General features: G+C 41.7%; 1 protein-coding gene across 4 annotated transcripts in view; it reads left to right on the forward strand.

Moving 5' to 3' along the window:
• The window catches only part of Lca5l (lebercilin LCA5 like), a 37,456-nt gene extending 25,546 nt beyond the window's left edge, over positions 1 to 11,910 (forward strand). For all 4 annotated transcript variants that reach the window (XM_074072627.1, XM_020161759.2, XM_074072629.1 and 1 more), the window contains 6 exons: positions 675 to 1,189; positions 3,269 to 3,406; positions 6,734 to 6,818; positions 7,756 to 7,862; positions 8,038 to 8,155; positions 10,691 to 11,910. In XM_074072627.1, coding sequence (XP_073928728.1) covers positions 675 to 1,189; positions 3,269 to 3,406; positions 6,734 to 6,818; positions 7,756 to 7,862; positions 8,038 to 8,155; positions 10,691 to 11,421 — 1,694 coding nt within the window. In that variant the 3' untranslated portion in view covers positions 11,422 to 11,910. The remainder of the gene's footprint in view (positions 1 to 674; positions 1,190 to 3,268; positions 3,407 to 6,733; positions 6,819 to 7,755; positions 7,863 to 8,037; positions 8,156 to 10,690) is intronic.
• Positions 11,911 to 12,580: the final 670 nt, after the last annotated feature.

The raw sequence follows: 12,580 nt of genomic DNA on the forward strand, positions 1-12,580 counted from the left end.
CTGTCCTGTTTTTGTTTTTTTTTTTAAAGACAAGTTTGCTTAAGTTATCTCTATAGAGAGTTTCATTATGACATTTCCAGGTACATGTGTATTGTGTCTCAAATTGGTTCATCCCCTCCATTTTTCTCCTTTCTACCTTAGTCCCATTCTTATGATGATTTCAGCAGGTTTCAATGTTCTATATTCATTCTTTTGTGCACAGTATTAAGAATTATTTTGAATATAAGAGCTCTTCACGTTGCAGTCTCACGCTACACTCTCATTACCTCGTAACGTATTGTTGAAGGAATTCGTCAGATAGTCTACACAAATCAATAAGTTCGATGTCTAACGTGGCAAAGTGTTTAGTAAATGTCAGCTGTTACAGTATCGTGCCTTTTAATATAACTTTTATTGCAGAAATCTCTGTACAGGTCTGAGAGGCAAAGAAGACCTGCTTTTCAATCCATTCTTTGTCACTTCATGACTGTGTAACATTGGGCAAATGACTTTAAATCTCCAGCTATAAACTAGATGCAGTTACACCAAGGCATGAGTATTCATTCAGTGTTAGTTCTTCCCCCTTCTGGCTCCTCTTCTGCTGGTGTATATGTGTGTGTGCATGTGGGGTGCGCATATGTGCATGTTTACATGTCTAGATTGCCAATAATACACTGGATTGTCTCCTTCCACAGGCCAGAAGGAAATCGCAGCTGAGAAAAAGCACACGTGGAATACATCATTTTTTAACTCTCAAATCAATTTGATTACCCAAAGAAGAGATGCCATGGCCCACCGAATTCTCTCAGCACGGCTTCATAAGATTAAAGAGCTCAAAAATGAGTTAGCTGACATGCACCGCAAACTGGAAGCCATCGTCCTCGAAAACCAATTTCTGAAACAACTCCAGCTTAGGCACTTGAAAGCTATAGGAAAATATGAGAACTCACAAAATAATCTCCCTCAAATTACAGTTAAACATCAGAATGAAGTGAAAAATTTAAGGCAGCTCCTCAGGAGATCTCAGGAGAAGGAAAGAACTGTATCTAGAAAACTCAGAGAGACCGACAGCAAGTTACTAAAGACCAAGGATGCCCTGCAGGCCCTGCAGAGGCTTTCCGAGGACAAAAACCTTGCGGAAAGGGAAGAGCTGACTCACAGACTGTCTATTCTTATGGCAAAAATGGAGGCAAATGACAAGAAAATACAGGTCTGTATTTCAGAGGCCTAGAAATCTTAAGCTTCCAAAACTAATCCACAGAGGGTAATTGTTGATCCCATCTGCCTGCCCTGTTCCAGAGCACCACAGACCACCCAGCTCATGGTCCACTGAATAATTAAGCGTCCAGTGGAGGACAGGGCAAAGGCAGAGGCTTGAAGGAAAAGTGGGAGGCTCAAAACTGGAGCCACTAGTTCTGTTGCAGCGAGCAAGAGCTCACTCTGTAACTGGACAGGCATGTCCAGCTCAGGGTCATCTCCTGGATGCCTTTGAAGTGAGCCCCCTTCTTTGAACTGCTGTTGAAAGGCTGCTTCCTCACCTACCACTGTGTTATCAACCCTTTGCTTGTATTCTCCATCGGTCTGGCTGATCACTACTACACACATGTTCAGTTATGAGAAACAGGAATTTTTACCAGAATGTTTCTGGGAATAGAAAAGGAAAAGGAATTAAAATAACTGAAGATGAATGGATTGATTTTCCTCAACAGTCCCTGGTTGTCGGAAGCCAGGAGACTAATTACATTACAAGTGTAACTGGGGAGAAGGCACTGATCATATAGAGTTCTGCCTGTTTTACATGGGAGTTAGTTTAGGTCTCTATGGATGTAAACATAAATGGAATTAATTTGTATTAATTCCTTGATAAGCATTTTCTATGACTTTTTTGAGACAGTCTCACTATGTAGCCCAGGCTAGCCTCAAACTTGTGATCTTCCTACCTTAGCCTCCCAAGTGCTGGAATTACAGGTGTGCACACTACCAAGCTTACTTTCTCTATGATCATGAAATAAATAACAAGCTCATTTCATTCACATTTTTACCCATCATTTCTTCTGTTGGTAAACTTCTCCACTTACAAAAAGAGTTGTCTCACGTGAAAAGGATATAGGAGCCAAGAGATGGTGGCTACTCAGAAGGATCACGGTTCGAAGTCAGCTTGGTCAAATAGTTTGAGAGACCCAAAATCCTGAAAAACCCATCATAAAAAACGGCTGGTGGAGTGGCTCAGGAGTAGACCCTGAGTTCAAACCCCAGTACCACACACACACACACAAAGGATGTATGAGGTATAGAAAATAGTGAACAACCTCACCCTTCACTCTTGTATTCCAAGGTCATATTAGTTGTTTTTTTGGGTAGTACTGGGCCCATCTTAGCATGTGTCATATAAGATTAAATGTATTTTATCCCACGTATGTATTTTTATATATAAATGTTACAGAAGTTCATGTTTTATATTTATGAACAAAACCGAAACCAATTCCAGAACTAGCTGACCATTACTGGTGACCAGAAGCACTTGCTAGTAGGGAGGGGCATTCCAACTTGGTTGTATTTGGTGGTGGAGAGAGATGTTGTATGGACCAAAACATGTAGATATCTTTTGAACGTTAATTTTAGGGAATGAGATTTTTAGTGATAATGTCATCCTTTTAGCCTTCTCCTTTCCACTTGTCTTTAATGGGAAATTACTAATGCTATAAAAGGGAAGAGCCCATTTTACTTTAAAAAAAAAAAAAGTCCTTTTGGCCAAGCCCTTTGTCAGAGTTTGGACCAAACAGTTCTCCAATGAAATAGCTCTTACAAAGAACAGGTGGGGTGTGTGCAGATGGTCATCAGGCCAAATCAGTTTTCTCACTGTCCATCACTGTGGACAGGCGTGGGTCTGTTACACAGTCCAGTCTCTGTCTCTGTTCTCTGGGAATCCCTGTCCACAACAGTCAGTGCTCATGCTAGACGGCTGTCCAGGGAGGATGGCAGCAGAGTAGTTCATATGGGTAGAACTGCTTAGGTTTTGATGTAAGGTATGACACTGATTATATTACTGACCTTTTAGTAAAACTTTTTTAGCAAATTCCAAAAAACATTGGGACACTGGGTTTGTAACATATGATATTTATTCTCTTGAATTCTCTAGAACAGGGATCTGAGATTTATGCTTTTTTCCCCCTTTGGTTATACTTACTTCCAATAATGTCCCCTAGGTAGCATTCTCGTAAGTGTAATCAGTTCTGTTTTCATAATGCTAAAATGCGTACAGAATAGTTGAAATGTGTCCTGTTTTCAGAGCTTAGAGAAACAGCTGAGGCTGAACAACCGAGCCTTTGGCCGGCAGCTGGCCATCGAGAACCGGAAGACGTTAGCGGCTCAAACGGCTACAAAGACTCTGCAAGTGGAAGTGAAACGCCTGCAACAAAAGCTTAAGGTATTTCCTTCCAAACAGCGTGTGAAAATGATGTGGACTTCTGTGTCCCAACACATCTTCCAGTCATTTAACTTCACGACTCTGTTTTTCAAGTTGTTTCCTCCCTGCAGTCATGAACAGATAAGAGGATCTGAAGTGATGAGTGACCAAAGCGCTGTCCTATTCATTTGTAAACCTTAATGTCATCACTTTATTTCAAGACGTTAATACTGCATTTTGTTAACATTTTAAAGTAACTCAAAGTAGTTTTTTAAATTTTAAGATTAACTTATAAAATTATAATACTGAGGGTAAGTTTTAAAGATCCAAAAATGTATGTAGTCTCATTTGTGACTGGAGATATAGCTCGGCAGTAGAGCACTTGCCTAACATGCATGAGGTCCTGGGCTCAATCCCCTGCAGACTCAAAATTAATAAAAATTTGCAAAACTGTTTTTTAAAAGTATGCACACTCCTTTAAAAATAATATTGTTTCACAGTGCTTTGGATTGAGCCCAGGCCCTCACACATGCTAGGCAGGCACTCTGCCACTGAGCCATGCCTCCAGGCAACCCTGAGAATTTTCAAATACTTACTTTGCAGACTTTGCTGTCTTTCTGCCTTCAAGTTTTCTAAAGTGTCCAACAGTTTGGAAAAGCTAAATAAGACAGTTAGTACCCAAATTGGGCAAAATATATGAGTAGACACTTCTCAAAAGAAGAAATACAAGTGGCCAAAAAAAAATATGAAAAAATGTTGAGCATCTTTAGCCATCAGGGTAACGCAAAGCAGCACTACAACAGAGACTGCCTCGCCCCAGTCAGAGAGGCCACTACCAAAATAAGTTAATTTAAAATAACAAGCAATGATAGCATGATGTGAAGAAAGGAACCTGTACACACTGCTGGCGGGGACGCACATTAGTGTAGCCACTATGGAAAACGCTCCAGAGGTTCCTGAAAACTGAAAATGAAACTGTCCCCATTACTATGCTGTATAAAAATTTCTTCCAAAAGGTAATAAAGAAATGACATTAATTTTGTTCTTTAATCTACAGTTTAGACAAAACTTGTCAAGGACAGCTCATTCTCCCCCTCTTGGAGCAGTTAGGATGGTTCATGGGCTGGGGACTGGAATTATCTGAAGTCCCACTTTGTATCTGCAGCAGTGCCAGCTGACAACTGAGATCTTAGATGGGCTGTTGGCCGAAACTCCACACTGGGCCCTCTGCATGTGGTGTGGGCTTCCTCATATCTTAGTGGCTAGGTTCCAAGAGTAAGAATGAATATTCAGGAGGAGACAGGAAAGGAGGGAAGATGAGAGGGAGAGAGGGGTTAAGAGAGAGAGACAGAGAGACAGAGAGAGAGAGAAGGGATGGACATGAGTGAGAACCAGGCAGAAGCCATATTGTCCTTTACAACCTAGCCCTGGCAGTCACACATCGCTTCTGCCTCACTCCATGTGCCAAGGCAGTCCAAAGTAGGCAGTAAAGTTGGTGTGGAGGCTCAGTTCTGAAAGAGCACAGGGACCAGAAATACTGTTGTGGCAATTTTAGGAAATACAATCTGCCACATTAACCCAAGTCATTATTGTTTGATCAGGGTAAGATCTGGTCCTAAAACTCAGAATGTCTATTTCTGTTTTCAAAGTCACCCACCACCAAGCCTAGCCCCATTTTTGGAGTATGGGCCAAAGTAAAATGATGGTTGAGAGCCTTCCACAGCTCCCAGATGAGGCACTGCAACCCCTGCTTACACCAGGCAATAGTTTTACTTCTGCCAGGGGTGTGGGCCACCAAGACATTGCTTCCTACCTAATATTTAGAAGTCATCTACACCGATCAAAAATGGTTCCATACCAGGACCCGACTTTGCATTTAACTGTGACTTGATAACCCATGAGCTTGCTAGCAGCCTTTGCTGTGGGTATCCCCAAGCATCCCAGGAGCATTCTTCATTGTGGATTATTTTTCTTATTCCCTTGATTAAGTGACTGAACTCAACCACACTGGTAACCTGGATGTGTTCCAAAATTGTTGCCTTAGACTTTGGGGCCTGGCTCTGTCCTGGGTACCCAATGTGAGCCTCCATTCCAAGCCTGAAGGAGGACTGTCCTTCTTGTTTCTTCCCTCCAACCCCCGCCATCCCTGCCTGCATCAGCTACACACACAACTGCTCTCCACCTGCCTCCTCCTGCTCCCTGCTGAGCTACATGCTGTCCTCTGTGTGCCCAGCCCAGCCCAGACATGAAACTGAACTTCCCAGTAATCGAGACCTTTTTTGTATCAGGCAGTGTGAGTGAAAAATCACTGTAAGTGCTTTATACTGTCTCCTTCCTGTTCAGCATAATAGTCCAGAGTACACTTACTCACCTTTTCACAGCAATAAACTCAGCATTTCCAACCTTTGAGCTAAGTGTCACCACAATGAGAAAGAAGTAAAGGGAGATGGGCCATAATAATTTTACTTCTGGGACCTAACTCCAAAAGAGATTAATATTCTCATGTTTTATCCTTTTATGTACCACTCATAGTGAACTAACTTTATGATTAAATGAATACAAACCTACACTCTACAACTGAGACATACAGAAGTCTATATGGTCTTGTCTTCTACAACTGAAGTAGACTTCCTTATGAGCCTCATAAGTCAGGGTTGGGAATGGAGATGGACCTGGAGAAAGGGACTTGGTGGTCAAGTCCCAGTTTCCTCTTGATGCATGATTAAGAAGGAGCACTGAGTATTTAATAAACCACACACACACAAACACAGAGGTAAGAGTTTCAAAACTTGTTTTGCCGTGACCTAAAAAAGCCAATATTGAGATTTTAAAATAGTGCAAAGATGTCCTTGTTCTAAGTTTTACCCACACTGAACTTGTGCCAACACAGCCCCTGTCTGATAGACCTTTCTGAGGCGATGGGAATGCTGGCTCTCGACTGCCCAATACGTGGTCACTGGTCACAATAGTGTTGGGGCAACTGATACATGGGTGGTATGACTGAGAACTGAACTGCAATTTTTTCACTTTAATTAATTTAAATCACAACATGCAGCCAGTGGCCTCTTTGGTGGACAGTGCAGAGGGACAATAAAGGTCAGGCCAGGCCCAGGGGACAGGAAGAGCACAGTGAAAGCAGCTTACCTGCCAGGTTGTTCAGAGTCTGGTCCTCATCACTGTAATGTGTCACTTCTAAGAAAAAGCCAGTGCTTTCGGTGTTAGGAATGGTTACAATGATGTGGCCTGTTTCTGGGATTTGCAGAACTATAGATTCACCTACATTGTTTTTCTAAACAAATATTTATAAACAAATATTTATAGAAAAGTTGACATTGTGGTTCTTTTTAGGAGAAGGATCATGAGCTTGAAATTAAAAACATCTATACTAATCGAATACTTAAAAATTTACATGAAAAAGATGATTACCCAAAAGGTATGTTTTAGTTACTTTTGCTCAAAATCTATTTTTAATCATCTGGTCATATTTTCCTATTTTATATAGCCAAAATAATGGATATTTTTAAAAATCATCTCTTTGGGCATTGAAGTACACATTGTGATTCTAGAATAATGAAGCTGTAATACTGACAAGCTAGAAAAGAGTAGAAATGCTTTCCCCTTCTCTCAGTTTTGGTTCAGTCTTATGTCCTTTCTTCAGGTAGAATGAGGTAACTTTTCAGCTTGAAGCAAAACGTCTGCCAGGACTTGAACTCTCTAATTATCTCTGTCAGCCAGTGTGTGGCTTTTGAAAAGGAACTTTACTTCAACAAAATGCACTTGTTTCAGCTTTTCAGTGCAATGACTTTGACATGCCATGTAAACTCCCCCGTGATGAGGTCACCTCCCCCTGGGAGCTCCCAGTGCTCCTTCACAGTCACTCGTCCCCACCTCTCATGGGAACTAATCTCCCTGTCACAATGGCTCCGTTTGCCTGTTCTAGAACCTCCTGTCAGTGGAATCACCTGGCATGCACTGCTCTTCTGTATCTAGCTTCTTTTGTGCAGCACAGTGTTCAGAGGTTCATCCATGGTGATGCTACTGTTCTCAGTCTGGACCTTTTTATTGCAACGTGTTCCTCACAGAGCAAGCCTCCTCATCTCCTAGCAGCTGTCTTCTCCCAACACCCACCTGCCTTACTCTAACACTGAAACCTAACCTATGTGGCCCAAAAAAAAAAAAAACAAAACAAGGAGATGGCACGAAAAACAAAAAGGGACCTCCAAGTGTTTTTCATGTAATGAATGTTTAGAAAGTGCCTCCTGTACCTTGTTTCATTTCAACATTGTGTATTTTGATGCTATTTTATGTTTAATGTCAAAATTGCTTCCAGATGTAAAATGTTTCTTGCATATAATCTACCTATTCTGCAGTTTCTTCAACAAAATCTGTACAAGCAGACAGGAAAAATATATCATTTATAAGTATGAGACACCAGGAAACTCAAAAATCAGAAGATGTCCCATCTTTGACAAGCAAGGTAAGGCAAATTTGAAATCTCACAGGGTCTAATTCAACATGTCTTAAGACTATAGAGTAAACTACAATCACTTATTCTATTTTTTAAAAAGTGCTTGTATATTCATTAGCGTGAAACACAATTTCAAAACTCTACACCTCCCAAATGTATTTTTTGCTATTTTTCTAAATTATAGGGTAAAAAGCCAACAGGAAACACTGGTTATAAAGAAAAATCATCTGAAACACACTATGAAATTCCTCACTATATCAGTAAATTACCAAAGCAAGAAGAATCTAAGAAAAAATATGAAGGTAATTTTTTGTGGGGTACAGGGGAATGAACTCAGGGCCTTGCACTTGCTAGGCAGGAGCCCTACCACATGAGCCATGCTGCCAGCCCTTTTTCACTTTAGTTATTTTTCACATAGGGTCTTGAGTTTTTGCCCCTGACTGGCCTCAGACTGTGGTTCTCCTGCCTCTGCCTCCTACATTATGTCACCATGCTCAGTCCCAGTAATCCTAACAGCTTCGTAAAGCCACACCTGGAATTAACAACTCTTTCAAACTGGGTGTGGTGGTGTGCTTACTTTTAATCCCAGACCTCAGGAGGCTGAGGTGGGAGGATCATGAGTTTAAGACCAGCCTAGACCACAAAGTAAGACCCTGTCTCAAAAAAGGAGGGGAAATGTCTCCTCTATTCTTACCTGATTTTTTTAAATTGTGCATTTTGATGTATTATGAAAGAACACATAACACATACAGTTTACAAAATTATAATAAAAGCAACACGGTGCACCCAGAACGTTAGTGCTCCTTAGAACCCAAGCTTCTCTCCTGGCCTTGCCTACCAGTGTTGGCTTTTATGCCAGTCAGTCCCTTGCTTCTTCTCTCAGCCCCGTCCTCCTATGTACCTGTGTTATTAGTCTATTTGGGCTGCCACAACAAAATGCCACAGACTGGGAGCTAAAACAACAGACATTTATTTTCTCACAATTCTAGAGGCTGGGGAGTCCAAGATCAAGGTTCTGGCTATTTAATTCATGGCGGGGGGCTCTCTTCCTGCCACGATCACCAAAGCTTACCCCCAGCTCTGAAGAGTAGGTCAAACCTTAACGCTTCTCTGGGTGCAAGGAGAGTCTTAAACCAGTCCAGGCTTCAGGGTACAGGAGACCACATAACACTCACCAATCCACGGAGGTAGGCCACAAACTTGGCTCACCTGGTATTGGGAACCTAGAGGGATAACAGAGCAGGAGTCCTAGCCGTCTCAGCCTCTAGTGCACAGATGGGGCCCTCCTTCATCATTTCCTGCAGATTCTTGTCACCACCCCCTTCTCTACTGAATCTTGTTTACCAAACCATGTCCTTGTCTTTTTCTGGTAGATCCTATTGTGTTTTAAGGAGAACAACCTCTACTAGCTTCTTGAGAATGAGTGGGTAGAGAGGCAAACCTGTACCTTTCATCTGGACATGCCATTATTCTACACATACACCTGATCAATAATCACCTCAGTAGAAAATTGTTCGTTGGAGGTCGTTGTCCTTCAGGATTTTGAGGACACTTGCCCCGTTGTTTCCATATTACATTATTGTAAATGCACGTCTGGGTAAAACCTCACAAGACTAAGCAAGAACTCCTGAGAAGAGAGCAGCCCCAGATGAAGAATTCCAGAGCTCACTCTGGGCTGGGATTGTGTGTGTTCCCTTGGGTTAGGGAGAATAGCCTTGCTGAACACAGTGAGCTCTCACAGTAGAAGCCCTGGGCAAGCCACACCTTCTTTGGTGACACCAAATAAGATTTAAATAGCACCACAGTTTGGTAGCACTCACCTATAAAGACACTCTTTGGTGCAGTTTTCTGGAAACTGATTGCCAATTGCATTTTCACTGTGGTCTATTTAAATTTTTTATGTATTTTTCAGCCCAATTCAGTAATACCTATTGTCCTAGGAAGTTTATTCATTCATTTGACAAATCCTTTTTGAGTATATGTCATGTGTCAGGCCCTGCTCTGAGAACTGGGAAGACAGCAGTGGACAAATGCAACATGCCCTGTACGGCTTCTCTTCTAGTATGGGTCACCCTGTCCCCCTTGCTCCTTAGAGAACTACCTGATTTGCATGGACTAACACTTCACTTCTCCTATGACATACTCACAGCCTCCCCTACACGCAGCCTCGCTGCAATCAACATCACACCTCTTTGTGGATTCCTGTATGTATTCTTCCTAAATGTGAAGTCATTGAGCCTAAGAGTGTGTTCATTTCAGTTTTGCTAGGTATTGATAAACTGACATTCAAAAAAGCTCTACCAATTTACACACCCACCAAGGAGGATGAAAAACTGCAATCTCATGTTCTCACCAAGTCTGGAAGTTATTTTCCACTGGATGGTGGAAACACTCCCATTGCTTTAACTGGCACTGTGTCCAGTTTCTCATGTTGAACATCTTTTAATAATCTTGTAGGCAAATTTTGTTTCTTTGTCTATTAATGTTCTCTTGGTTTCATAAGTGCCATTTATTTGAGATGTTCTGGAAAAGTAGTTCGTTAGGCTTGTTAATTCAGCGTGCCCTCCTCTGGAGGCTGCGTTGCCCACACTCGTGCTCTTACCTTATGTCCCTCTAATGTGCTGCAGGAAGTGCCAGTTAATGTGCTAAACAGGCCATCTTGAAACAGAGACCCATCAAGCTTTTGTTTGCTTGGGGTTTTTCTTTGTTCATTTTGTGATGATGGGGACAGAACCCAGGGCCTCATGCTTGCTTTGTACTTTACCACTGAGCCACACCCCCAGCCCAGAAATCCACTGAGTTTTAAGGGCACTAAATTGTCTGTCTTCCTAATATAGATTTATCAAAGGAAGAGGAACAGTTGGAAGTACAAACACCTCTTCTGGAGAATGTTAGGAGACAAAAAGAGAAAACGGAAGATGAAGAACAGAAGACCATTTTACAAGAACAAGAATTATCACCAAAAAGAATTCAGATAATTCATCCTGAAAGAGAAAGCAGTCAGGAAGAAGACACTACACAAGAAAAGATTAAAAGAAGTGTACAAATAAGTGACACTGACAAGATACCTGATAAATACATTCTTCCAAATACCAAGGTATCCTTCAGACAAAGGAAGCACTACTCATTCACAGAAGCCACCGAGAACTTGCATCAGGGGCTTCCCACCTCTGGGGCGGCAGCCAGCACAGGCAGTGCCCGCTGCCATCATGCCAGCACCAGCAGACATCGCAGTAACACAGAAGACATGAAGCTCGAGCACCCTGTCAGCAGGTACGAGCCCTCATTTGGTAAGTCCTCCAGAGCAAAAGTGGAAGACATAGCTTTCAGAGATAAGAAAAGCAGCCTGATGGAGGAACTCTTTGGATCAGGCTCTGTTCTAAAAAATGACCAAACCAGCCCTGTTGCTATGGAGGGCTATGAGGACAGCCTGAAAGATAAGACCCTGCACCACCTGCCCCCCAGTCAGGCCTCCGCCAGCAATGCCTTTGGAGACTCGAAAGCCACCGTGGTGAATTCTATCAAGCCCTCTTCACCTACAGAAGGAAAAAGAAAAGTAATTATTTAAATATAATCAATATCCTAATACATTCTGCTTTGATATACCAATTCATATGTGCCTTTAATCTTATAATTTTAATGTGAGAGGCTGTATGTGTGAATACATGTTGGCACTTAAATTAACTTTAGATAATTAAGGTTTTGTTTTACTGCTAATCTAATAAAAATCCACTGTATATTACCAGATAACATTTTAAATACAAATTTACATCTTTACTCTAAAAGTGAAATGTCCATCATTTTTTGGAAGGCTGATTTATTATTATATAGCTTAGGTACTCCGTGGAGCTCCGTAGCTGGTAACTCTGAATTAGCCAACCCAAGACAGACATCTCAACACACAAAAATTTTGTCAGCAATGGAGTTGTGTTGTAACAAGAATGAGGAAGCAGCTGTGAGAGCGAACCATATGATCAAAAGATTATCAAGAACAGTGTTCAGGGGCAGCAAACCAGGTTTCATGAAAATGATTCTCAGACTTTCTCTTGGTCAGCTAAGCTAGGCGTCCAGCATCCTGGCTTTCTGGATGTTTTCTCACCCACAAGCAAGAGATTGTGAGATTTGTTGCCTTTTTGTAACTTGACTTTTTTTCTCTTAATATTGTTCTTAAAAAAAAAAAAAAAAACTACCAGTACAACTAGTGTACACTCAAGCCAGCTGCTCAGTCCCAATTACCTATTACATTCAGAATGTCTTGACTTGGGAGCGTCAAAAGGGTCTATACACCCAGCTGATCTTTCGCTAACCTTACGTTCATTTAGTTCTAGACCATGCTATTTCCAAAGGTGTGTGTGGGTTGGTGGGTGGATCGGTGAATAGTATTAACTCTTTAAAAATAGAAAAGAGTACAATAAATTTTTATTTATTTAGTTATTGGTGGTACTGGGGTTTGAACTCAGGGCCTCATGCTAACTAGGCAGATGTTCCACTACTTCAGCCACGCCTCAACCCTTTGTGCTTTAGTCCTTGTTCAGATAGGGTCTCGCATTTACCCAAGGCCAGCCTGGAACCACAGCCCTACCACCTATACCTCCTCATAGTGGGGACTATGGGCATGAGCCACTAAGACAAGCTTATTGTTAGATGGGTCTCACTAACTTTCACTGGGCTTGCCAAAAAGCATGATCCTCCCAAGTAGCTGGAATTACAGATGTGAGTCACTATGC

This window comes from Castor canadensis, chromosome 5 (genome assembly GCF_047511655.1).
Source record: "Castor canadensis chromosome 5, mCasCan1.hap1v2, whole genome shotgun sequence".
NCBI classification, from domain to species: Eukaryota; Metazoa; Chordata; class Mammalia; order Rodentia; family Castoridae; genus Castor; species Castor canadensis.